This window comes from Dromaius novaehollandiae, chromosome 2 (genome assembly GCF_036370855.1).
Source record: "Dromaius novaehollandiae isolate bDroNov1 chromosome 2, bDroNov1.hap1, whole genome shotgun sequence".
Classification (NCBI taxonomy): domain Eukaryota; kingdom Metazoa; phylum Chordata; class Aves; order Casuariiformes; family Dromaiidae; genus Dromaius; species Dromaius novaehollandiae.
This window is the reverse complement of record NC_088099.1, coordinates 123,164,584-123,192,535: the sequence shown is the minus strand read 5'-3', so window position 1 is coordinate 123,192,535 and position 27,952 is coordinate 123,164,584. Positions and strand designations below refer to the sequence as shown.

Here is a 27,952-nt window from a genome sequence, read left to right as displayed (position 1 = left end):
GACCTGGTACAAGAAAAGACTAACCTGGAAGATCTCTGAACTCTTCCTTTTGTCCTTAGCTCTACACTATTCTGCATAAACTGCAGTCTGCAGAACTACAAAATTTTGCTAAATACAAATCTTATTTATATATTAATATCTAATATATATTGATACAATAAATAAAATATATTTACCTTTTAAAACTTGGGATGCTTAAGTATTTTTTGTAGCTCTTTAAGTTTAATTTCAATTTCCAAATTTTCTCTTACAATATATTATTAAGAATGATTTGTAAAGAGATGGCATAGAAATATTCTTCCAATATGATAACTTTTCAAGCGATTTTTGGTTTTTTGTATGCTGATCACTTTTTTTCACTTCTTCTCTCAACCTAAAAAGAATTGAATAAGATTGTATTCAGCTAGAGATTCCATAGCTAGAACCTTCGTTAGATTAGAAAAACTTGAAACCTGGCTATCTGTATATGAGGGAGGTTTTGTATATGCAAATACTCCCACAGTTGGTTCTGTTCATAATACATGAAAACTATGTTCAGGTATTTGCAAAATTACATGCATGCACCAGAACACTCGATCGTACACCACTGTGAGAAGCAAGACCTCAGTTTTGTCTTTAGAGTCCTAGCAGATGTCCATACACCATGCTAGATAATTTCTGCATCCACACTGCTGTAATATGTCAGAAAATTTTTCACAGGCAACCCACAGACTTGTATGTGAGCTGCCTGTGAAGCAGTCAGAGGGAGAAAGGTAGAAGTAAAGCAGGACATATCCTGCTTATGAACATGATGAAACCAGAGTGGAATATTTATATTAATGGGCTGGTCTTAATCTACATGCCTTCCTGTTCCCTGTCTCCTATACAACAGGCTGCATCTCTCTCTGTCAGCTGAAGTCTATGTCCCTAACAGCAGTAATCCCTACAGGATTTGCCCCTTGCTTCTTGCTGTGCTGTGGCAGGACAGCAGTTTCAGCTGTGGCTGGAGTCCTAGCAGGAAAAAAATGTGCAGTGCATCATCCGTCATGCCAATCCTCGTCAGCATGTGTCACCAAGGGAGTATGTCTTGAAGAACCTACTGATCCCAAAAGTGAATCACTGGTATTTGCAAGTGGATTTTTTTCTCCTTTGGGGATGGTTCTTTAAACTCAGCTGTATTATTGGCCTGTTGAAAACTATAACACATATTAGAGAAAGAAAACACATGAGTTTTAATTTTGAGAGTACAATCAACACATGCAGCCAGACATTCTTTTGTGTAATAATTTGTGGGCATATTTATTTTAGACACCTTGGAGAGAGGGATATATAAATTTTCAAAATCTGAGCAGGGTTTGGGGAGCTGTGATCTCACAAGTGCAGTAGGTGTTCATTTATAGAGGTGACAAGTATTAAACTAATTTGAATGTAAGTAAAACCAAGATGGTTACTTGCTATAGATAGAAAAACAGTTAGGGCATACTCAATTTCAAGGCAAACCTAAATGAATAACTGCACCAACACAAAACATGAAGCTACTCCAAACAGTGACTCATTCCTCCCACTTCAGAACATGGTAATATCTTGAAGTGAGCACTGTGTTTCTGATGCTTTACTGATGCTTGATCTTGGCAGACACCCACTTTTATGAACTGAAATTGAGAAGGCATTTCCATGGTGTAGTTCATGATTTCTTTGTATTATTAATCTCAGGCTTTGGAACTCTTCAAAGAGTGGAACAAAGACTTCCAGGGAGCAATACAAAGCAGAGGAAATGTGCACACAAAAAGGAGTTAATTGTCATTGTTGATCCTGAAGCCACTGCGGTAATAACTCAGTATCCAATGGATGAAATAAAATGAAGAGATGAACACATTTACTACAATTTATTGTTTCACAATGCTATTTTCAATTCTTTGTGGATCACCGTACAAAAGGAAAACAAGCTGAGGATTTGGGGCAGTTGCAGCTAAGACAGCAATGTGGTCCTGTGTGGGAGGTACTGAATGAACAGTACAGATAACACAATCCCATGCACTCAAGGACATCATTCTCTTTATAACATCTCTTCTTTTTTTTCTTTTTTTTCATAGACACATTAACATTAGAGAACCAACTGGAATTTCCTATTTTCTCTTTTGGAACACCTCCATTACATATGCTTTTTTCCTTTTCCCTAAAATAAGGCAGTGCAAGTTAACAGCATCCATGAAGTGCCGAATGAGCAAAAGGCAAATGTAAAAAGGCCACACTGTTCTTACCTTTTACTGGAGTCTCCTGGATTTATATTTAGGTTCAAAAAGAGAAAAAAGACTTCTGATTATTATACAATGCAGATGATCGAACTGTGAAAAGTATTAAATCTGATTTTACCACAGACCTAAATGGAAACTTACACTAACTAACAGCTTTCAAAATCTCACCCAAAGTTGTCTCCTTCATTAAATGAGCATTATTTTTCTTTCTTTCTTTTTTTTTCCTGGCCTAATTGTTAAGGAAATAGGTACAAATATTATTAAGTAGAGAATTATAAATACTAAGACTGATAGGCAGTATTGGGTATTATGGGAAAAGATAGCAATGTTAAGATCACAACAGAGTGCAGGTACACACGGTTAGCTCCTGGGAGTCAGGCCAATGCATATCATCACTGTGCATGCCAGGCCAGCATAAGTATTTTTAGGATTTAGTTACTGTATCTGTGGCCATGCTTTTGAGCTTAAAATACATCACAATGTTAACAGCAGGGTCTGATAAGGATCTGAACATTAGGAAGTGAAAAGTTAGGAGACTCTGTGCCAAAGCAATGTTGTGTCAAGTCATTCATTTTTTATTCAGAGGGATCACTCAGCTCAGTACTTTTATTTGGTCTTTCTTCTTGTTGTTGCAGTGCAAACTTCAGAGATCTTCATTTAAACTAAAACGAATTAAAATAACTCTAAGGTTTTAAAAAGTCTGCCTGCATCTTTCCCTTGCACTGACTTCCTCATTTTAAATGACAGGCACAAGATTAGTGGTTTATGCAGTATGTCGGAAAGATTAATGTTTCGTTTGGTCAGCCAATGGAATTTCTCATTGCACTGCGAAGAAAAGAAGAAAAAAACCTAATTGTTCTAAAAGCTGCAGGTATTGATGTTTCAGATAGGTCCAGTGCCACTGGTCTTCCTTTCAACAATAACGATAGATAATAATTTCAGACAGAAAACTTCTGAGACTAAGAAATGTTTTGTTTGCTGTATTAAAGCAATTGACTCCAACATCCACTTCAACAGCAATAATTTCACTCCAGGTTCAGGAATTCCATATTCTCAGTGTTTCTTTGCAATCTTGTTTTCAGAAAATCTGTGATAAAGATGAATTACAGAACTTAACAAAATTTGTGCCAGTCAAAAATGCACACATATTGTGAATATGTTCATACACAAGTATACTTGCACAAATACATAGAATGCAAAAGGAAAACACAGGAACATGAGGCAGAGGTTAGCAACCTGGCTGTATATTTTAATCTTAGAGGAGGTCTGTTTTTACTTTATGAGCAAGCTACACAGAAAACAGTATGACTTCCAAAGAGACACTGCAAAAATAAGGATTCTGGACCTCTTACAGGAATCTGATATAACCCTCTAAAACCTCCAAGGCAGAGAACGGCCTACACTTGTTTATTGTCTTGTATAGCTCTCTATAATTCGTATGTTAATTGAAGGAGATTAGTTTCTAAAGCCTTTTTACAAATATTTATTTTGCATGTATGTATGGTTAGCTCAAAATTAGCACATATTCTGAAGAAATAACCTGAAAAATCTCATGTGCCCATGTATTTCTGGAGAAAAGAATTAAGTCAGAGTGTAGGAGTTCTTTATTCCTACAATACCTGGGTCAAAATGACACATTTTCTTTGTGGATAATACAGATCTACCATCTCTTTTACAAAGCTTAAGACAATAGAGAATGCTACTGGGTAGTAGAGAAAAATGTGGATCCAGCCAATGTAGGAGCTTGGTGAATGACCAATTTGAGAGCTATACTAGCACCGGGTACTAATATGAAAGGTAGTTTCTTTCTTTTTTTTAAGTTAAATAGGAAAATGTTTTACGTGGTCTTTTTTGTACTGCTTTTGATATTCAGACTGGATTTAAATGAGTTTCAAAAATACTACTTCATTTCTTAAAGTGCCTTTTAGTAGCCTATAACAATTTTGTTGATTCAAGATGTACACAGGTTAATATCAGTAGTATGAAGTACACCCTAAAGCATGCATCAGAGAAACTTTGCAGCAGGTAAAGTGTATCAGTGAAAGTCCAATAAATTGCTGTGAGAGGAATGATGTTTAGAGAAAGGGTTTCTGCTATCACTCCTAAGATATTGTTTGTTACCGACAGGTAAAAATAATAGTGGCTGAAAAGGGGGGTTGGGGGTTGGAGGGAGTGGGATTGTGAGGTCAAAATAGAGCTTTTCTCTTATTAAAAAATACAATTTTTGTTCAAAAAAGCACCAATATGATATATTAGTAATAATAACAGAATGAATGAACATTTATGTAGCTAGCAAGGCTATTCGCGATTGTAGTGTGATTTCCAGTACTAACAAAATCAGTATAGGAGGAAAGATAACACATCATGCATTAGGGCTTAAGCTAATCCTGAATCAGGAAGAGAAATCTATTTGAGGAAAAGAGTCATGTTGATAAGAGAATGGAGGGAAAATAATCTTACATGTAACTAGTTTGAGGTTCTTACGCCTCCTTCGGAAGCATATGTGGCAGCTGAAGATAGAAAACTAGAGTAGATGAGCTGTCAGTCTGACAAGATATTGCATTTCCTCTATTTCTATCAACTATTTTTATATTTTTTGTTTGTAGAAATGCCAAAAATAATTCAAAGAAACAACACTGTATGTCATTCATTTTGAAGCTTGTCTAATTGTTCCAGTTATTTTACATCCTGCTTTTGCAATAAGCTACTATGATGTTGTAGTTTGGTTGTCAATATAAATTGAATCCACCAGACCATTGTATGCATTGGCAAGAACAAAGAATTAGTATATGGCTAGAATCTAAATGTTACTTATACAGAAATACAGGTTTGGTATATCATTTGTTTGTAAATCACCTCCATGATAATGTTCTCTCCTTGTGCCAAAAATATCGATGGAATTATCTCCTCTTCTGCTATTATTTTATTCGACCTTGAACTGTTAAAAAATCATAGATTTTAAGTTAGTGAGTGTCAAAGTACATTTTCCTTTAGAATACTGTTATATTGCTTTATAATACTAATATCGTGATAGTGTTAGAGAAGATGAAATATTTACAGTTTCTACCTGAAAAAAATATGAGCTAATTCTGTGACAGTCCATCACATGTTATACAATGGTTGTGTTACAAAGACAAAACTTGTTAGAACCCTAGTATGTGATATTTGGGATTCAAATTTCCACACAGCTGGTACTGAAAAAAAATACTGTATCTCAGAGGAAATGCTTGACAAATATTATTAGATGGTAAAAGAAAATACAATCCCAAAGCATATTTGGAGCTTGAAAAAAACCCTTCTTCTGTAGAGTCTCTAATCTAAATAATCATAGAATGTGAAGATTACGGGCAAAAAGAGAGTATATAGAAAGGAGAATTAAACTGCTGAAAGTAGTTAAAAATCCTCACAACTTGATTGCTTTATTTGTTGCAGAGGGGGGTTGTTGTTAAAGTGAGGTGAAAGCTTAGATCACTGTGAAGAGAAGGATGGTGAAGCACAGAGGAGGGATTTCAGGAAAACAAATGAGGATAAAATCAGATATATTTCTGTGAGGAATAATAGTGGAAATTGCTGGGATTGCACCTGGGAACAGAAAGGCCCATTCCTAGCTCTTCCTCTGACTCCTGTGAGCTGTGGACTTCATTTTTCAGGACTCTGTGCAATCCACAAAGTAATTCCTCTCTGATCCGTCATCAGCCTGGATGAAAGCCTCTAGCATGTGGAAATATTCTCGATGTCAGACCTGCCCTTGAAGCTTTTGACAATAAAGTTCAGGGTATGAAAAATGAATCTACCCCTTAATGACTACTGCTACACCAACAACCCCTGCTGTAGAAACAAGAGGGCCAGCCTACCTGTCAAAAAGACAGGCTTTGTTCTCCTTGCTTATAGCACGTAGAAAGGTCACGACTATCTTACCAGCAAACTCACCCGTCAACAGCTACAGCACCCCGCACATGGCTGAGGAGCCCATGCAGTACCAGGAGCCCAGGCTCCCGCGGACCCTTTGCCACGTGCCCCAGAGAGCTGGTGGCACCACAGCAGGGCCTGTGCAGCTGTCCTGCAGCTGGCGCATGGCTGCACACATTCCTGCCAAAACCAAGGTAGACCTCTAGTGCTGCAGTGTCCAGAAGTGACTATTTTGAAAGAGAGGAAAGCAGTTTTGTGGATAATGTTTTGTCTGCACCTCCCAGAAAACTTAGGAAAAGTTTGCTCTTGAAAATTGAGAGGAAATATACTTGAAAAGTAAACAAATTCTGTTAGAATATCCAAGAAATATTGTCCGCAAATGTAGAAAAAATAATGTTGATAATTTTTGGCAAAATATATTCTGGGAAAATACTGTTTTGTTCATGTTTGCATTAATAAACTCAAGCATCTGAGTTGGGACAACAAGAATAGTGAACTTTTCTATACAGATTTCAAGTCATGAAAAGCTAGTGCTTGAAGCGTGAAGCTAACTTCAGTAGAATGAAAGGTTGTAGGGCAGGAAATCAAGTATCCCACTGTTAGAAGAAGGAAAAAACAGAAAAAACATTTTGAGGAAGAAGAAAAAATGACTAATGCTCAGAGCATTCTCCCTAGCATAAATCCTGTTGAAATTTGAAAGAGTTAGAATGAGGGAGTTTCATACTGTATCCTCACTATACTTTTTAAAGTCACTGCTTGAGGCTAATTGCAATGGTGAGAAACTCAGACATCTAGTCAGCATTAAGCTTTGTCTGAGTCTCATGGTAATAACTGTCTTTGGTTACCAAAGAAAAGCAGCACTGAGTTTGTTGGCTGCTGCCCTGTAATGACTATGCTTGATCTAAAAGAAGACAGGTGCTCTATTTTCTTTTTGTAAAGAGCATCTTTATTGTGATGAAGAGAAGGCAAACAAAGAAAGATGCTCCTTGCACACCTCGCTGCCTGAAAAAAAGCTGTACCTCAGGAACCAATTCTGTTTCTCATTAATGGGAGCAATGTGAAGTTACAGTGCAGTGGGGGATTAGGATCATACGAAAGTCACCACCTGCACCTTTTTTTTTTTTTTTTTTTTTTGGTCTGGTTAAACTTACATTAAAACAGTCTTCCTGTTTTCCTGAAGATAGCAGAAAGTTCCTGATGTACTTTTCTATTGCTTTCCTATATCCTTATGGCAATATTAATCTTCTGCACATACAGAAGTAGCCACTCTATGCACCAAAGTGAAAGGTAGGTAGAAATCTTTGGGCAACGGAGCATTTGAAAACTCTTTTAGAGGTAAAGGACCTTCTTATAGGAAGAAAATTAAACTTTCCTGCTTCTATGGTCTGGCTCTGGTAGGGCTAAGTATGTATACGACAGCTTCATGGTTGACATGGCCTTGTTTCCAAAAGGGGCTAAAACCCCCTTCAAGATGGGTTTCCAGAGTTAACATCCAAACTTCTGCAGCTCTTACAGCTGGTTTGCAGATAACTGACTATGGCCTCTGTCAGCTAAGTCTGAATCTCTTGCAACTGCACAACACCAGATCTTCCACTAGAGGAGCCACTAACTAGGTACTAAGGAGGAAGAGGGAGGAAGAGGAGGAGGGAAGGTTTGCCACCAACTGGGCATCATTCCCAAAAGAATGAATTCTCAAAGAATGAATTCCCAAAAGAACCACTTTATAAGGCGTGTCCTATTCTTTGTGGTGTCCCTGGTGGACACCTCTCTGTGGAATACCAGGCTTGCTCTGTGGCAGCCTGGTATTCCAGCTTTCCCTGCAGTGTGCCTCGTGCCCCATCACAGGACTTGACAGGTACGAATTCAGGCACTGGGAGACAAGCAGTTTGAGAGATCTTGGCCACAGCCTCTGCAATCTCAGCAAAGTCCATGGGGAGTCTTCAAAAGGCCACAAAATTAGCCTTCTCCCCTTCATCAGACAGGAGGAGTCCCTCTCCCTCTGCATGCTGCGGACCGCAGCTGGTCTTACACCCAATGAGGCAAGGAAAGTCTGCCCAGTAACTGTGCTGTTATGGACATGAAGGGGAAGTGCAAGGATTACAGCAGTCAGACAAAAATCAAGCAAGATAAATGTTCCATGCCAGCTATAACGCCTGTCTACATTATTTCTGCAGCTAAGGGAAAGAATGTTCTCTGCAGTATCCTGAAAGAGATGTTCTAATGCAAGAACTGTTTGTGAGGGGTATATGCCGGGTCAAGATTTCCCCTTTTAGCCAGTATTCACACCAACATAGTTCTTTGGGGAACAGGAAGAGACTTTCAGACAATACCTGACACTTTTGTCACTGAATGAGGTTAAGAATGATAGCTTACATAATCCTACCGCCTCATTTCATTGTAGCAGTATTTAATGAAAGAAGAGATGGTTGAACAAAGCAATTTCTTATACTATTCAACAAGTGGCTCTTTCTGTATGAAGCATTAACAATAGCTGTCATCTTTGCACAAAAAAGGCTTCCAATTACTTCAGTGTTAAGAGAAAATCTAAGTGCATCTGGGAGCCCCACAAGTGAATTATTTTTAATACTATTATAGAAAAGTATGATGTGTGACCCAGACCTTCATTTATTATTTTACTAGCCATGAAAGTTAATTTGACTCTGTGTTCAATTTTCTGAGAAGTTGCTTCTTTACAGCTGCACAATTTTGGCATAGAATTGAACAGAACTGAGAACCACACTTTCCTCTCTGCTTTCTTCACATTTAAGTGCTAGTCATGGGGAAGAGGCGATGATGAGTAATTGATGTAACATGAAGAAAAAGGAAGCCTATGATGTAAAAAATGTCATATGACTTCATTAAAATTTCTTTTGTATGCAGCAGGGAAGAGATTAATAGGACTGGTGGAGTGAAGAGTATAAAAAAAAGATAAATCAGCTTTAACTTTGATGGTGTTCACTTATGCTCTATATAGCATGACTAGAGGCTTCATTGAATTCTAAATTCTCTTAATCTTTCTCTTCTGTCCCACATACTTTGGGTCACATGAAGAAGAAGAAAATGCATTATTTTTTTCCTATATCCACACTGATCTGCATATGGATTGCACATTCATTGTGTGAATACTTTGTATACAGATTAATTTAATTACCATTTTGACATGTTTCCGGGGGGTTATGCAATTGTGGCTACTCATACTTCTGTTAAAGATTGGTCTAAAGCAGAGTTGGTCTGTACATGTACAATGAAACTCTTTTTCATCAAAAATGTGAAGTCAAGAAAATGCGAGTGCTTTCCAGGAAAGTCTCAGTTTCTGCTGCCATTCACAAGAAAGGGTGGACGAGCATCTGAAAAAACCTCTCTTAGAAGATTAGCTATTGAGGAAAGGATCAGCTGTTAAGGTACAGAGTACCTCAGAATTTTCTTATGTCCATGTCTTGGTTTCCAGTCTTTCTGGCATGGACCTGGCACTCAGAGGTCATGACTATAATAGTTAATTAAAGATACCTCGGACTGTTCGCTTTCACTCAAAGCAGAGCAGCCACAACTACAGTGCCAATTAGCAATGGTCCCTAGCCCATGTCAATTCTCTACCTACATCTGAAAATTGCATGGGAGACTACTTGTTAGCTGAGCCTAAAAGCCATACTAGGAACCATTCTAACAATTTAATACAGTAGACAATTGGGTTCTTCTGCCTGGGAATGTCACTGTTTAATTTTATAGTATGGGTGTAGCTTGGGGCCTGGAGCTGGGACTTGCAGCAGAAAGCCTAGTCGTCCCAGTCTGCACAGACTGATCCAGTGACTGTCAAAGCTTCTAATTTACAGCATTTGTTTTTTGTGAACCACAAGAGTTTATTGGTTTTAGGTTTTTTCTACAATAAAAATTTTTAAAGCATCTGAAGGACAGATATACTGAGAAGTACTGAAATACCTCTAGTGTGTGGAGTTAACACTCTTCAGGAATCATTGCTGACATTTGCAATATTATTTAAAGGCAACTGTACAGTTGCATTCAGGCCCAGATTCTCAGATTGCTTAAGCAGCAAACCTATAAGCAAAGCTTCAAGGTTGGCTGATACAGCCTCTCCAAAAACAGAGCTTCATGTACTCGAGTCTTTGTAATTAATATACTTCCTAGAGGATGTAGAGAAGCAGTGGGGTGAAAGACTGATAGGAGAAATGTGGATCATATGTGAGTTGCTCTTTCAGACCAATTTATGTAGTCACTGAATACAATGTGTCTTCTCTCTGAATGGTTTACATATTCATTTTTTTCTTTTAAAAAGTCAGTATTTATTCCAGTTAATTGGGAGGCACTTTTTGATATGATTAGATATGATTAGAAATAAAACACCATGTTTAAAATTATGTATATTGTGTTGATGACACTTGAATGAAATCTAGTTCTCGTATCTTAACCACCTTTTCTGTATTAACACGAAGAGATAGTACTGGAGATGCTTTTTTTTTTTAATACAGCAAGTTTTCTCTTTTGATTCCAAAGGCACAGAGAGAGCAGACTGCTGTGTTACAATGTACTGTTGTTTGCTCAGTCAGTTTTATGTTCATAGTAACACCTTAATATTTGGAATTTCAATGTTGAATTTAACTTAATGTTGAACTCTAAGTGAACATTTATAGCATATGATCAGGGAAAATAATACGAGAGTCCCTGTGCTGCTCTATTCCCACATAGAAGCAACATGAATTTCTCTGTGCTTTGTCGAGTTGTCTAGTTCATATTCATGTGTAAGTGCAGTAGTTAACTTTACACTATAAGGAGTGATACCTCTCTGCATTGCTCAGAGTGGAATCATTAGTGCAGGTAAATCTCCGTGCTGCAGCCAACAAATTTATGTGACACGCAGTTTATGACCTACTAGATGTAAATGTCTGCTGTGAAGCTAATGATGGATGAAGCAAGAGAACAAGTTATCTCACAAGATTTCCAGTTGGGCTGGAAATAATCTATCCTGTGAAATGCTGACAAGTTCATTTCTAATCTTAGTTAGAAAATTGAGGTTGGAGTAGATAGTGCTGAAAAATAATGGGGTGAAAATCTGTTCTAACTTTTCAAACCATTTCCTACTTACATTCTTAACTTAGTACAAGGTGCTTAGGGAGTAGCAGAGCTATTCAATCAGTTTCATATTAACAGAAAAGCCCCATGTGCATGGCTTTGCTATGAAATATTTCCCATGTTAAAGAGAAATTCTGGCTATTACTGTCTGTGTAATATAGTTTAGTGTTTTCTGCTAGTACCTTTAGAGATTTATTTAAGTCTGAGGGAATCTTAACTGTTTCAGAACAGTTTTACAGATGTGCTTTCTTACAGTGTTACTTTTCTGACAGTATTTGATTAAAGTAAAATGAATACATAAAAAATGGCCTATAGTTTTCTATACTACTCATCTTTGTAAAAGTGGGTGTTGTAGACCTGCAAAAGTAGGTCTACAGGAATAAACATCAAGATAGCCTTGATCTCTCCCCAGAGGATATGAAAAAGGGTTGGAAGTCCTTTAATGTACCTATGCCTAAGAGCAGTGACCTGGGTTGAAACTCTGAAAGAGAAACAGATGATAGATATGAGAAATATGTGAAGATGAATCCCACAGCCTCAGGTATTTCCCAAGAACAGATTATAAATTCCACATTTTTTTCTAAAATCTGACCCAGTTTTAACAGGAGATGGTGAAAGTCAATACAGTCAATGACCTTAAATCTGACATATTAAAATACTGTGGAAAGGTCTAATTATTGGAAAGGTCACAGAATAAAATTTTCATTCCAATTCTGTTATTTCCAGCAGCCAATGGAATTGAAGCAGAGGTATTAGCATTCCTCAACATCTTTCAACAAATGCTTGACATTTACTTTGTTGGGTCAACATTAGTAGAATTTATATTCTTTTGAATAAGGGAATCAATATTAGTAGGATTTATATTCTTTTGAATAAGGGAATCATACCTAAATTTTTAACAACCATGAAACAGGAAGATTAATATATATTTAATGAAGCACTTGCTTAAAATTAAGGGTAGGAAAACATTTCAAGTGAGAATGAAAACTGTCTCCAATCTTCATCCAAATTCAGAGAGATAAGTAAAATATGAAATATTAATATTTTATGGGAAACTATGATTTAGAAGTAATACAATTCTAAATTCTAAATTACAATGCAATTCTAAAAGTAATACATTACAACAGAATGACTACAATAAGATTTACTTCCAACCACTTTTTATGGAGAAAATTTTATCAGTAAAATAAATTCTATAGGAAACAGCTCTAATCAAAAACCTTTCCTTTTCAAGTCATTTTATATTTTTAAATAAATGTCGTTTAAATTCAAAATATCAAATTTATACTGAAAACATTTTAAAAAAATTAAATATGTGAAAAATGGAATTTCCAATAAAAAAAAAAATTTCTGTCAGAAAATCTGAGGAAGACTTCAATGTTTTTCTTTATTAGAAAAATCAGACAGAGCTTTTGGGGTGGTTGTGCAAAATAAATCTGTATAGTCAATAATATCGGTCTTTTACTGCAGCTTTTGATGTCAAGGATAGTTAAAATAAGAATGTCTGGGCCTTTGGCATCATTGCACTAGGCCTTGCTTCCTTATTCCACACAAACTTTCTACCTCACCTTTCCTTCCATCACACTCTATTTCAGGTTAAACATAGGTTTTACCAAGACTGTATGGTTCATTGAAAAGTCTTGATCTCTGGGTGATTTGATGGCAAATGGGATATGTTGTTCTGTCACAGTATTTTACACTGAAATAGCTCTGCTGCTTTTGTTGAACTTTACACATTTATATATCAGTGAAAGCAAGGACAGATTTAGCTGCAGCACCACTGAAATGTCATGAAATTTGTTTCCTGATCAAGGATTCCTCAGTTCCTTCATCAGCTTGATTTCTTGTAATATTGACCTCACAACATCCAGTTTTTCAAAAAAAATGCAAATAATTTTTTAATATAAGGTTGTGTTTGTAGAGATAGCTTCCTACCATCAGCAAGATATTCTCCACAGAATGGTTTGTGTTTCTTTCTCCAGTGGTAACTATCACTAGCATTCAAAATAAATGGACGAATATTTGCTGGAATGTCCTTGAGTATGATTCAAAGGGAGGGAAGAACTGGAGATCAAGCATGGCTAATATCTATATAGGCTTTGTATATTATTATATTTCAAGGATAAATACACAGACATGATATAAATGAATTAAAAGAACAAGAAAAAAAGTGTGCACAAGGTTTCTGGTGTTCTTGAGAATTATGAGCATTTACCTAAGATAAAGAATATGCAAGAACAGATTTTCTGTTGTTCCATACAAATTTTAAAGACAGTGTATTTCTATATAGTCAGAAGCAAAAAACTGCTTGTATTTGGAGTGGGTAATAGATACTGGCTTTTTTTTTGTTTTTTGTTTTTTCCTTTTTAAAACTCTGTTTCTGAGAAGGTAGTGATAGTAGTGGTTGAAGAACCACTGTGCATTTCTCTAGGTTTAAAGGAACTCTTTTGAACCATTATAATCCTCCACAGCTGTATTTGACTTGAGACTATAACCTGTCTCAACATCTAAGTTGCAGCTCAGGTCTCTTTCTGTAATAGAAATAGATTAGCTTTAGCTTCATGAGTGGAAACTGTTAAAAATAAAAGTCATTTCTGTATGTTATCAATAACTGTCACCTTGCCTACAGTCCTCAGGTATTACAAGGAAGAATTTTTAGGAAACTTTTATTGCATCAATTTAACAGTGGTAAAAACTAGATCAGGACTTTGCATATGCTGTCCATTTCACTGTCCGCTACTAATTTTCAGTGTCTTGAAGGTGTTTTTGTAAACTCACTCTAATTTAACAGATCTTTTGTTTACAAATATCAATTGTTTGCTTTCAGATATCAACATGGCAGGAGAACCAAAACCATACAGACCCAAACCTGGCAACAAGCGACCACTGTCAGCACTTTACAGGCAAGTGGGATTTCATCTTAACTTACAACTCAATTTTTATTAGGAAAATTATGTTAGCAATTATGAAATATTTTTTTTCAAATATATCTACAAATGTCACTGCATTTCACATGAGCTAGACAAACTGTATCTTCCCCATTCATGGTTTGATGTGCGTATGAAATGTAATAGAGCCAGAGATCCAAGCTCTTGTGAACATCAAAACTTTTAGAACATGAGAAAACAACCAAAAATTGTAGTATTTAATGTTATGTATATCTGTTAACTCATTCCAGACTGAAGTATTCTGACTTCCAGACATTAAGACTGTCTCTAAGGTGTCTGTCTTAGAAAATTAACTGACACCAACTAGTAACAGCCAAGCAAACAAAATTCCTGACTAACCCTTGGATACAATGGTCACAATATGCAAATAATGCCTCTTTTTTGATTGGAAACAAACACAAGGTAGGTTCTGCGTGCATGGTTTTATTTATTGTGAAGTGTTTGAGGGTTCAAACTAATTCAAAGTACTCTGCCTCTCTGAAGAGAAACTTGCATCACAATTTTAGCTGGGCGTGCACATAAATAACTACTACAGAGAAACTGATATTCCATGATGAGTTATACCAATGTAATTTGCTTATGTGTCTGAGTCATTAGAGCCACTCCTGTCAGGAATGGTATAGGAACCCTTGATCATGCCTCAGTTCAGGAAATATATTCCCTTGTTTTCCCTTCTAACTTTATAGTCTGAGTGGAAATAACCTTATCTAATCTTATCTGTGTGAAAGTTAACATGAGCCTAAAAATTAGACAAACAATTTTTTTCTGGCAAGATGACAGGTGTATATCATTTCTTCTTTGACTTGTATATAAACTCATTCACATATCCAGACTCTTCCTTGTTCTCCAGTATATTATTCTACTTATACTTCTTCTTTTCACATCTTTTTGATGCTAGCACTCCTGGCACAGCTCAGAGCAAAGCAACCACAATTAAGAGTGAGAAATTAAAAGGCATCATGGAGCTAATGAAGTCATCAGAAGTTTTGCCATTCACTTCAATTGAACTATAATTTACTTTTACAACTTCTTATTCTTTGAAAGCACACTTACTTTTTAATATTGCTGTTTTCTGCCTGAGAAAAGACTGATCTGATCATACAGTTTTTGGACATATATGATCATCTGATTAGATAGGGAATGTTGCTGAACGACAAGAAGCAATTTCTCCTATGACAAGAGACTGAGTCTTTTAAATGCAATTTAAATGTACTTTAATTCCTACCATCTGATTTCACTGATCACAGCCCTGGACTTCTGGAGAGCAGACTTTTGCCTGTTCAAGGATCTGCTTGGAAGAATCCCGTGAGAAACAGTCCTGGAGAGAAGAAGGGTCCATGAGAGCTGGACCTTGCTTTTCAAGGATCATCTCCACCAAGCTCAAGAATGGTCCATCCTCATGAACAGGAAATCAAGCAAAAGTGGCAGGTGGCTTATGTGGATGAACAAGGAGCTCCTGACAAAACTCAAACATAAAAATGAAGCATACTGGATGTGGAAAAGGGACAGGTGACCTGGGAAGAATATAGAGACAGTGTCCAAGCATGCAGGGATGGGGTTAGGAAAGCCAGAGACCATGTCGAGTTGAACCTGGTGAGGGAAATGAGGGACAACAAGAATGGCTTCTAAAGGTATATCAGCAGCAAAAGAAGACTAGGGAAAATGTGGGCCTGCTGCTGAATGGGGCAGGGAACCTAGTGACAAAGGACATGGAAAAGGTCATGGGACTCAATTCCTTCTTCACCTCAGTCTTGACTTGGAAGATAGGCCTTCAGTAACCCCAGGTCCCTGAAACCAGTAGGAGTTTCTGGAGCAAGGAAGACTGACCCTCAGTAAAGAAGGATCAGGTTAGGGAACACTTAAACCAGGCATACACGAGACCCTAGGAACTGATAGGATGTGCCCATGAGCACTGAGGGAGCTGGCCGATGTCATTGCAAGGCCGCCTTCAATTATCTTTGAAAGGTCATGGCAATCAGGGAAGGTTTCTGAGGACTGCAGGAAAGCAAATGTCACTCCTGTCTTCAAGAGGGGGAAGAGGAAGGATCTGGGGAACTACAGACTTATCAGCATCACGTTGATCCCTGGGAAGGTGATGGAGCAAATGATTCTGGAAACCATTTCCAAATATATGAAAGATAAGAAGATGACTAGGTATCCTCATCATGGATTTACAAAGTGGAAATCATGCCTGGCCACCCTGATAGCTTCCTATGATGAGATGACTGGCTTAGCATATGAGAGAAGAACAGTAGATGTTGTTTTCTTAACTTCAGCAAGGTTTCAACACTATCTCCAATAACATCCTCATAGAAAAACTGATGAATTAGGGCTAGCTAAATGGACAGAGAGGTGGATTGAAAGCTCTCTAAACTGCCAGGCTCAAAGGATTGTGATCAGCAGCACGAAGTCCAGTTGCAGGCAAGTCACTAATAGTATCCCCCAGGGGTCAATACTGAGACCAGTAATGTCTAACATCTTCATTAATGACCTAGATGATGGGACAGAGTGCACCCTCAGTAAGTTTTCAGATGATGCAAAACTAGGAGGAGTGGTTGACAGACCACATGGTTGTCCTGACATTCAGAGGGACCTCAACAGGCTGGAGCAAGTTCCCTGGGAAAGCAGGCATCTGATGAAGTTCAACAAAGGGAAATGCAAAGTCCTTCTCTTCTGAGGAAGAACAACCCCATGCACCAATGCAATCTGGGAAGCCAACCAGCTTTGCTGAAAAGGACATTAGGGTGCTGGAGGACAACAAGCTGAACATGAGGCAGAAATGTGCCTTTGAGGTAAAAAAGGCCAACAGCATCCTGGTCTACATTAAGCAGACCATTGCCAGCAAGTCAGGGGAGGTGATCCTTCCCCTCTACTCACCACTAGTGAGACACATCTGGAGTGCTGTGTCCAGTCATAGGCTGTCCAGTACAAGATATGCACCTACTGAAGTGAGTCCAGCAAAGAGCCATAGAGATGATTAAGGGACTGGAACATCTGTCATACAAGGAGAAGCTGAGAGAGCTGGGATTATTCAGTATAAAAACTGCTCAGTGAAGGTCAAGAAGTAAAAATGAATACTAGAGAAAGATCTGTGACATCTATGAAATTTTTTTCACTGAAAAACAAATCACTGATATATCCTTTGTGCTGCTATTTCTTTTCACTCTTCCTTATTGCAATTTTTATCACAAACGTCTCAGTTTATGAATTCATAGTCTATCTAACATATGGAGTTCAAGATCATAAATACAGTATTCCCCTATAAAATATGGCATACAAAAATGTATTATAGAAAAACAAATTTTGCTTTCCCAAGAATACTGTGGTCAACCCTCTCTCCACTGTGACCAACAGTAGTTTACCATTGATTTTAATGGCTGAAGATATGAGAGGTTATTTTGCGCAGGCCAGGGTGCCTGTTGGCCTTTGTCCTCCTACCTTATCAAGAGATGAAGAAGGGTCCCCATACTTCCACAAATCATTTAAAAACTAGGTGGTCTGTGACCTACCACATGGAAAACAGCCTCCACTGGAAGTGCTAAGCAGAGCTTAGCCAGCTCCAGGACAGCACCACAGAAACGTACTGCCAAAGAAGCTAAAAGGCTGTTCAGGGAAAGCAAATTCATTGAAGAAGAGAGTGCAAAAATGGACTTGCTGCTTCTTTACAACTGAGAAGCCTAGCAACATATCTTTTTGCAAGGCCATCTGTTATGGCTCCCCTGGAGCATATATGGAGCTTCCCTTGAATTTTCTTGACCTGGGCCAGGGGCTGCAGGACTCTGAGCAGCCCCTCCACAACTGGTGCCCGTGAAGATGTTGGTGGTCATGGCATTTTAGGATCAGGTTCTTTGTAATGGTGCAAGAGATCTGTGTTGTACAAAAACGTACTGTGTGCGACACAGGCAATGTTCCAGGATTACGTGTAGTTTTAGAAATCATGCAAAACAGTTATTTAACTTAAAAACTGGAATTTGTTTTTGAGACTAATAGCTTTTCTGATGCTCTGCTCCACATTAAGCATTTGAACATAGCCAATGCAGAAACCCCTAACAGGAGAACTTCCATGTTGGTTTAGGCCTTAAAATACTTTGAGTACAAAATAATTTAGACTTTGCTTCAGAAAGTTGATAAACACATTATTAACCTTACGTATACTCACTGAACAAGAACTGCAGATGTACTCAGGGTAATGTCCAGGAATCTGTTTAAATCTAAACATGACTGTTCTTTCCAGTAGCATTGCTCATATTTTGCTTTGTTGTCCAGTACATGAGGATAAACCTATAGCCCAGAAGGTCCAAAATTGTTGTGAATTTGCTTTTTTATCATAACACTTGCGGAGAAAACCAAAAGTCTGACAAATTTTCATCTTGAAATTATTTTATAGTTTGTTATTTGGATCTAGCCTCAAGCAGAAGTTAATTTTAATGGCTAATCTTCATATCTTTGAAACACAAGCTGTAGATTAGAAGTGCTGACACAAATGTATTAAAGCAGTGTTTGGGAGCATTGTTGTGGTAAAATGAAAAATCACACTGTCTTTCTAATTTACTGCTGTTTTGATCAGTGTTTTACTAAAGCAGTTCTGTCAGCAGATGAAAGTCCATTTACTGTTCTTTTTTCTACAGATATGTGCCCCAACATACCAAAGCAGAATCAACCACAAATAATTTGATGGGCTGACATTCTGTTTCTCTACATCATAAACAATTTTTTAAACTATTTGTTGGTCATTTCAGTCCACCACCTTGTTATATTAGGCATCAAATATATGGTCTAAAAGCTTTTTCTCACTTGTGGAGGTCTTTAATAGGACAGCATTCTCATTAGGATAGTTCTTCATTGTGGATGTTGCTTTTGGGCTACATCCACACAGGTGAATGCATACACTCCAGTGGAGCAGAGCAGTCATGCCTGCACCACTCGTTGCTTGCCTTCCTTCAGGACACACTGAGCAAGTCCACTGTGTACAGCTGTGTGATGCATCACTAGAGGGGCATCCCAGATTCTTTCAGATGCTGGGGTTAGTTGTATTGAACTGGAGAGATCATCATTTGTCAAGTGTGAAAATTTATTAGAGTTAAGAGCTATAACAAAGCTAAACATATACTAAAGCTGAAAATATAACAGAACTGAAAATATATATACATATCAGAGCTCTATAGTTAAATCACAGGTGCATGATACAATGATCACTCTCGCCCCTTATGGGCCACCCCTCTGGTATAGTTTTCCCCGGATTCTCTAGCAAATGGGTGCATGGTACAGTGATCGCTCTCACCCCTAATGGGCCTCCCTTCTGGCCTAATTTTCCCCAGTTTCTCCCCACCACGCTGTTGACATCAGGGGCATCCCTGCTGATGGGTGGGTCATCAGGTCCACAAGCCAGCTGACTGTGGGTCCAAGTCCACAACTTATGTATGTGGCTTACTCTCTTTTATACCCAGTCTAAACAATGCCAGTCCACAGTTATACAAAAGCTACATGGCTCTAATCAATAACAGCGTGCACATCAGCAGGTAACCTTATGCTCAGCCCACAGCACTGCTCCCCTGAACGGGTTGGGTCGTTTTGAGGGGAATGGCTCCACAGCACTGACATGTCTATGGTGCGGGTCTGCAGTGCCACTTCTCCTTTTACTGTTCTTGTCAATCATGTGGTCATTAGAGGGTGTACCTCCAGGCTACAGCAACCCCACAGTGTGGTGGCTCCAGCCGTGGTGCAGCTGGGGTTTGTTAACTCTTGGGGAGCATCCCAGAGCAAACCCCTCTTCTATGGGCTGCACCACCTGGAGTCCCATGCTTGCCTGTGTGGCATCCGTCAAGCTGTCAGCCTTGGGGTCTGCTCAGGACCTCATCTAGCACTCTGTTAGCATTAACAAAAAAAGTTAGGGGGATTCGAGAAGAATATATGGTGCTCACTTTAGAGTAACTAGAAATAACATAAAGATTGTGTTAGAGGCTACCAGAATGGTGGGATTTTTAGTGCCATGAAAATGACTTGTGGGCCCTGGTATGTGATATCTGAGCTGGGACCTGCTTGCTGGAAACCATGTGGAGCACAGGGAGCCAGTTCTCGTGCAGTGTTACCAACACTGCCTATTGAGAGAGGCTTGGGAGCCATGAACCACACCCAAGTCTCTTTTCTGAGAAAACTAGTTTTACACGAAGTAAAGCCCTCAGAAGTGAACTAATATTTATATAACATAGGCAAGCAGGGGACTAGGATTTGGAAATAAACTAGGAGACTGAGTTATTCATCACTGTAGATGAACCTATTGCCTTTCCTCGCTCTGCACACTTAATATTGTAGTTCACCTACAAACATTTCAAACAGATCTAGCTGAGAATAAATAAAAAGTCATTTTACATTATTTGTTCCTCCCTCTCTGCATGGGTTATTTTCCTCATAATGCTACAAATAAGCAAAACAGACTTTGCTAGATTTCCATATCTTGAAGGCCAGTTATTCAAGCTATACTGTTCCCAGTATTCCCAGAGCTGGCTGAGTGTGAAGCCTTCTAGCCTGTGGTGCATCGAGAGAGGCATGATTGGAGCAAGGCGAGTAGCAGGATGGATTTAGTGGATGGGTTAACAGGACCAGGAAGTACTGAGTGAAATCGTGTCTGAGACCTGCCTTGTAGTCTCTGTCAGCCTGATCTCTACCCAATACTGGTTTGGTTCCTGTAGCACTTCCTGTTTATAGCATGTGGTAGTCTTGGCAAGGGTTTCTCTTGACGGAAAATTCTTTCCAAGATGCTCTCTAAAGTTGCAAGCTTATGGTTCAGTGCTCTGAGTGACATTGGATTCCACAGTCATTTCCCATTCCCAGCAACTTCTCTGGGTAATTGAAAAGTTTATTTAAGATGCTTGATCTAACTTGCTACTAATTAACCATGTTAAACAGCCTTTTCCTTACAATTTCGTAAGTCTCATTGCCTCTGAAGAAAATCCTTTCATTCAAGTCTCAATATGCTGGAAAGAGATTCTCTTCCATTTTCAGGATATGGTTATGTCTTTATATGAAAGTTTTATTTTTCTTTGACAAAAATACATTTTAGTTTGATAATCTCCATCAGTTGATTGGACTATGTTACACATCTTGTGTTTTCTTTGGTTTTGCAGCTTTATATTATAGCTGAGGCTTAAAGAATTTCTTATAGTCTGTCATTACTTACCTTCTGCTTCTCAGATTTATTTTAAAATATCCTTTATAAAGTTTGGTTTGGTCTCTTTTTCCTTTCAGTCATCAGAGCTACCCATTATTTTGAGTCGTTGTTCTGAGAACCATTGGGTGTTCTTATTCATTTCAGGAGAAAGTGTGAAAAGCAGTGATGGGCAAGGGGATTGCTTCTTCAAGGTTAGGGGGATTCTTGAGATCTTCCTCTCCTTTGAAAGTGTACCATATTCAACAAATTCTGTGCCAAATAGGCATTTCTATTCCATTCGAAAACTGCTGCATTTTGCATAATTTCTGCTGTAGTACTCCACCGGCAGTGGATTAGCAATATAATAGCATATGATGAAAGTAACTGCAGGTACAGGGGTCTTTCTTGATTGAATATTGTTTTAGATTTCCAACATCTTGTTTATTCTGTATTTTTGATTAATACATTTGTGTGTTTCTTTTCATTGTTGGCATACAACAGCCTAGGGATGTAGTCCAGCCAATATAACATAAACACGATCAATTATTTTCTGATACTTTAAATTTGCATTGAAAATGAGGTTAGGCCTCTTACTCTAACATACTGACTAAAAATTCATTTATACTTATGGAATATAGTATTTTGATAAATATATTACACTAAGATTACATGGTGTGATATTTCTTTTCAGTCACAGTGCTTCCTTTTTTACAGGAAAGTATCCTCTTCGTGCCTTCGATTACATTTCTTCATGAAATAAACTGTTTTATTTCAGTGCTGAAAAATGAGTCTGAAATGACTATTGCTCTACAGCTCTTATCCTGACAAAATATCCAGTTTCCATAAAACATTTCAAGGCATGTTTAAGCAGAGATTATTTAAGTCCGGTAGAAAAATAATTTACATTCATGTCTTCAAAGAATGTTCTTGGTGATCATATTTGAAGCTCTTATTATTGCACTGTAAAATAATCATTCAGTTTGAAGTTCTCAGTTAAATTTACTGGGAATACTGCTTGTGTCAAGAACTTAAGTAGCATTCTCAATATTAAAAGCATTAAAAGACACAAATACAAAGCTCTAGCAGAGAACTAGCTGTATTCTGTTGTTCCTGTTACCTGTTCTTCAATCCCAATGATTGAGTCTGGGCTTAATTTTTATTTGATTTCTCTCTCTCAAGGAAAAATCACCATGTCAAATAACCAGTTAAATCATAAAAAAAATAAGGGACAAATTCTGTACTGGCAGAAGGAAACAGATGCACCTCTGTGTTGTTTTTGAGTGATGTTAGTGTACCTGCAGACTATTTGATCCCAGGGATGTTTAAAGAACAAACCTAGATGCTCAGAAGGGTTGGGAGAGCCAGCCAAGGGCACAACTGCCTTTTCACGTGACCAAGACAGAGCATGAACATACAGCAGCAGACGACTTTAATGGGGGGAAGAGGTGAAGTCCTTAGTCACACCCAGGAAAACCCTTGCTTCTGGAGACAAATTGCAGATAAAGAAAAAGATCTAAATACGTCAAATACACTTGTCATCTGGATTTGTTCATCCAGTAATATTATGCCTAATCTCTATGAAGTCAGTGTAATAACATCTAGGACAAGACTTTTTTCTTTTTATTTTTTTTTCCCCTTAGTCTTGCCCTTCACTATTTACAGTGAAGGGGGAAGTTTTTAAAAAATATTGTTTAAAAACCCCTCTGCTTTAGGAGCTGTCCTATGTGGCTGGGGCAGATATCCCTTCTTGGCTTACTGTATATCCTAAATGTTACATTTTTCTCACATTTGCTCATATTCACCTTTACCAGAGATTTTAAACTACTGTCTTGAGTTAGATCCATTTTGCAGTATGGTCCTTCACAGACTTTAAGAGTAGCTTTTTCCTTTCTTCCCATCTACCCACAAGTTATTTGTTAGACTTCCACAGTTGTTTCTTAGTTTAGTTTTTCTTTCTTTTTCTCTTTCTTAAAAGGAAGTCAATGACACCAACCTACCTGCATCTACAGAGCAAGTCTGTCTCTCAGTACTTTTCCTCTAGCAGAAGATGATATATGGCATCACATGCCTTATGTTGTTTTCTTTCACAAAAGCCCAGACACCATAATCACACTCATGCTCTAAGATTAGCAAGTTTGGGAAAGAATACAGGCTGTTTTCTTATTATTGCTTTTTCTCCTGGTCTTTAATCTTCTTACTTTTTTTCATCTCCTATGAAACCTGAAGCAGTATAGTGTAGCTAAAATAACCAACTGTGAAACTCTATCTCATTTTTTCATTTTTTGTTGCTGTTTATATCTAAATGAAATAGAAAAAAAATCATAGCCTTCTGATTGTGTTTAAATTAATATGACTTCTTTCTTTTCTGTGAATTTGTGCTGCTAATAAGAATTTTTAAAAAAGGCTAATAATAAGAAAAGTAAACTCTTAGAAGATGCAGAGCACTGACTTTTTTGCCTGCAGGCAAAAGAAACAGTACTTTTTAGTCATCCATTCTGTTTAAAGCTAGTCAGGCTGAGCCCAGTTTCTATCAGCTTACTATATGTAAGATTTCCACGCTTTATTATTTCAAGGGTTCTTCCATTTGACTTAAGAAATAATTAGAATTTGGGTACACTGGGTTTTAGCAGAAGGACAACACATTCTGTAGATCATCAGCTGTGCTTCTGTTGGCTTAAAAAGAGAAAAGGTAGTACGTACAACATATAAAGAAAAACCTGAAGCAGACTCCTTTGTTATTTTTTCACATTGGAGTTTTAGTGAGAGAGACATCATAGAAATAGTATTTTATAACCATTTTCTGTAACCAGGTTTTGTAACCACTGTTGTTCCCTGTCTTATTGACATTACAGAGGTCTTAAAAGTAAGGACGTAGGGTTTGTAACACAGAACAATGAAGGGCTTGTGGCAGTACAGAGAACAAAGAACAGGTTTCCTCATTTTGTGGGATTTAGTAAGCCTTTAATTGGTGCAGTAGTAATCAGAGATGTAGGGGAAGGTTGTGTTACAGAGCACCACTTTGTGAGCTTGTAATTAGACATTGGTTCTCACATAATGTAACACCTCTAATTGTATAGAAGGCTGTAATGAAGTCTGGGAGCTGCTGGTGTACTGCTAGGGCACAGTTTAGGTGACTTGCAAACTACAGTAGAAATATGAGGTTGGATTATGGATTTAATATTGTGTGATAAGTAGGGAAGGTTGGACAAATGAAAGGCTGCAACTTGTAATATGTTTTGAAATCCTATGCATAATGTAGGAAAAAGAGTTTTAAAGTGTATTCAGTTTAGGAGAAATGGATCATTGAGTAATATTACAAATAGCATAGAATGCTGTGCTGTGTGTAGTGCAGAAGGATAATAGCAAAATATTAATGTTCAGTTAAGCATTAATAACAAAGTTACCCTACAAGTTTATTTCTTTATGAATGCTGCTAGTCTTGGCATATCCTGTTCAAAAAAAATGCTATCCAGCCTGCCAGGACTGATACCTAGATGCAGCAGCTGGTAGGTAATGTCAAATGTAACTTATTTTTTTAAAGACTGTGTTACAAATTGTATGTCTCTTTGGTATGTTATTGGTCTTCCTAAAACTTTTAACTGAGTATATATGAAAGATGTGTGAATTTGTTCCAGGTTGTAAGAACTGAAAAATTTAAATAATTACTGGTATCAAAATATATGTTACATTTTTCTGTCTTCCAAGAGTGAGATCATGCCAGGAGATAGTATGCTAAACTTGAATCATGCATTGTCAGAGCACCTCCAGTATCTATTTTTAAGTGTTAGTAGTGTCATTGAGGGAAAGGAGTTTAAGTCTGTAACCCAGGACTCTCAAAAGCAATGTCTGCATTAACCTTCATCTGTTTTTTGACTACAAATAGCCATGCAGTAAAGTAATATTGATTGTGTGCATTAGATTAGTCAACACTGTTTTGTTCAGCCCACCGTGACAAACTCAGTCCAGACATTTTCAGATCAGAACATATTGACTGAAATATTCTTATTCTGATTCAGAACAGAAGAGGGTCAGATGACATTGGCTTCATGCAAAGAATGATTAAAGCTGTCAGAAAGTGGGCTCTGAGGTAGATAACTAAGTATACCACTATGTTTCTTTCCAAATATACTGCTATATTTCTTTCTAAACTCTTTCTCTTGGTGGAAACATGGATTTCTGCAAAATTTAGCAACTAGTAGCATGTCACAGGAAATGGCAAATTAAAATTGACAGCAGTGGAATGGACTTACTTCTGTTCTCCAGAATTTGTTTCCTTTGCTTACATGAATAAATTACCAAATTGAGCATGTTTTCAATTGGGGAATGCGATTAGAGTCAGGATTGCCCATACACCAAAAGAAAAAGAGGTTCTTATTGAATCTGACCATAGTGTTCCCCATCCACCCACCCCCCGCCCCGTGAATGGAAATATCATACAGATGTGGTGTGCAGAGTAGATTCAGTTTCTCTTCCCTATCATTCCATTAGCCTTCGGGAGACTTTTCTTGGGCAGCGTGGAAAGAAAGTTTCCCTCAAAATCACAACTTAGTTTTTCTCAGATACGCTTACCAATATTTATCTCAGCTAACAGAATCCATGCCAAAGTTCAAAATGTCTCCAATAAAACAGATTTTCTTTTCAATTTTAGGATCTATAGAGGAAAATACATTAAAGTTAGGTACAAAATATACTCAGCTGCTGAAACACTAGTAGATAGATATGATAATATATTTTAGCTCTGGTAGCCTCTTGCTATTGAGAAAATTAGCATAGGGAAGAGGCAGGTTCTTTAAAGCATTTCCTTCCTATATTGAAAATTATTTTTTTCAGTTTTACAACTGTCAATTTTTAGAGATAATACTGGTCAGATTATTCAGTCATACTCTCCTAACTGATAGCTACAGAATATCTGTGCTATTATTTCATACAAAATTAAATCCTAACGTGTATTTGAGCCCTTGCCCCCTGCTTGTGTTAATAATTTGATGTTTACAAATTATGTAACTAGATTCAGGGTTTTGGTAGGAAACTAGCTAAATTTGGTTGTATGATCTGTACATTTGTGACAAATGTACTTTATAAAATGTGGCAGAAAAAATCAAAAAGGATAAAACTTCCCTTATCTTGGGTTGACTTTGAAAATGCCAACTTATGTTGCAACTGGTTTTCAGTGCACAGCTGCCAGTGTGCTAGGTTAGGCAGCTTGACATGATGTACTGTACACTGTATCCTATGTTAAATGTCCCCTTCTAACATTTTGCTCCATGGAGTGCCCTGGTGCTGCCCTACCATGGGCCTAGGAGCTAAGCAGAACTGGCTAAATAAAAAATACTACATAAATAGCCAATGAATTTTGCAGTATTTTTGAAAATAAATAACTGATATTTTTGCATATTGTTTTTCACTGTCCAGACATATAAGATGCTTAAAAACCAAGTGATATATATGCTTAGCAAAATATTCCGTTCCTTTCTCTTCAAAACTCTGAAACAGGTAAAGGTAGCATACTAGCACAAGAACTGCAGATGGTGAGAACTGTACCCTCTGATAAGACTGCACATTCTGGAGACTGATGTGTATTCTGAGAATACAAATTCTGAGAATGCTCTGGCCATGCTTCCTCTGTGGGGAAGCGACCATAATTTCTTTTTGTGTACCACCAAAAACTATGCTGTGTAAGATACTCAATCCCTACAGATATGTTGGAAAGTTAACATCTTTTGGGTACAACATTTTTTTTTCTCATGAGACTAGGGAAAAGCTCATGTATGTTTCAAGAAATGAGCCAAGTTATTCCTACTGTTAAATAATTAACTTCTTTGGAAATCAAAAGATAGTAGAAAAAGAGCTATTTTATCAGTCAGACTGCATGATGTGTTGGAATACTTAGTCAAAAGACTGTGTAATGACATCAGCTTGTGTTCCTCACACAATTGCTATGCCTCAAGACAGTGGGACAAACCAGTAGTTAAAATAAGCTGAAACAGAAGCTAATCTGAAATATCCCTAGAACAGATATTGAAAAGCATCTGTGTGACTTCGGACTTGCTTTGCAGGCAGTCATTAGCTCCTGTTGGAGACATCTTCCAAAATGGGAATTAGATGGAAGCAGCTAAAGATAACCCAGCAAAAAATATTTCTCAGAGAAAGATCAAAGCATCAATAGCATAGTGGCATGCTGATTTAGTCTAGTATCCTTTGCACTTGTTTCCTATTGTCTCATCTGCTGTTTGTCTGAGACTTTCATACTCTGTAACTCCAGCAAGCTGTTGTAGGCCAGCTGTTGTCCCCTAAGGTCTATAAATGCAGACTTTCAGACTTCTTCTCATGGTGTATAGAGGATCTAAATCATAGAAACTCTAGCTACAAGATCATCAACAAGAATCCCCAGAATTGAAAGCACCAGCTCCAGCTAATATTTTCAAGGTAGGAGCTCCTTGTTTCACAGAGAGTCCTTGGACAACCTAATAAATTCTGCTTGTCATGACACACCCAGCATTTTAGAGCTCCTTGTCATCTTTTAAACTAGATAAGTGTTTTTTGTTGTTTTTTGGGAGGGGAGAGAGTAGTGGGGGGGGATCTTCTATAGTGCATACTAACCAGTTCCTTCTTTTCCTTTCTCAGTGGAC

At 37.6% G+C, this 27,952-nt stretch overlaps 1 protein-coding gene across 8 annotated transcripts in view; it reads left to right on the top strand.

The window, feature by feature from the left end:
- RALYL (RALY RNA binding protein like) overlaps positions 1-27,952 on the top strand; it is a 386,784-nt gene that overhangs the window by 299,384 nt on the left and 59,448 nt on the right. For all 8 annotated transcript variants that reach the window (XM_064507356.1, XM_026109477.2, XM_026109476.2 and 5 more), the window contains one exon: positions 14,056-14,131. In XM_064507356.1, the coding sequence (XP_064363426.1) occupies positions 14,056-14,131 (76 nt within the window). The remainder of the gene's footprint in view (positions 1-14,055; positions 14,132-27,952) is intronic.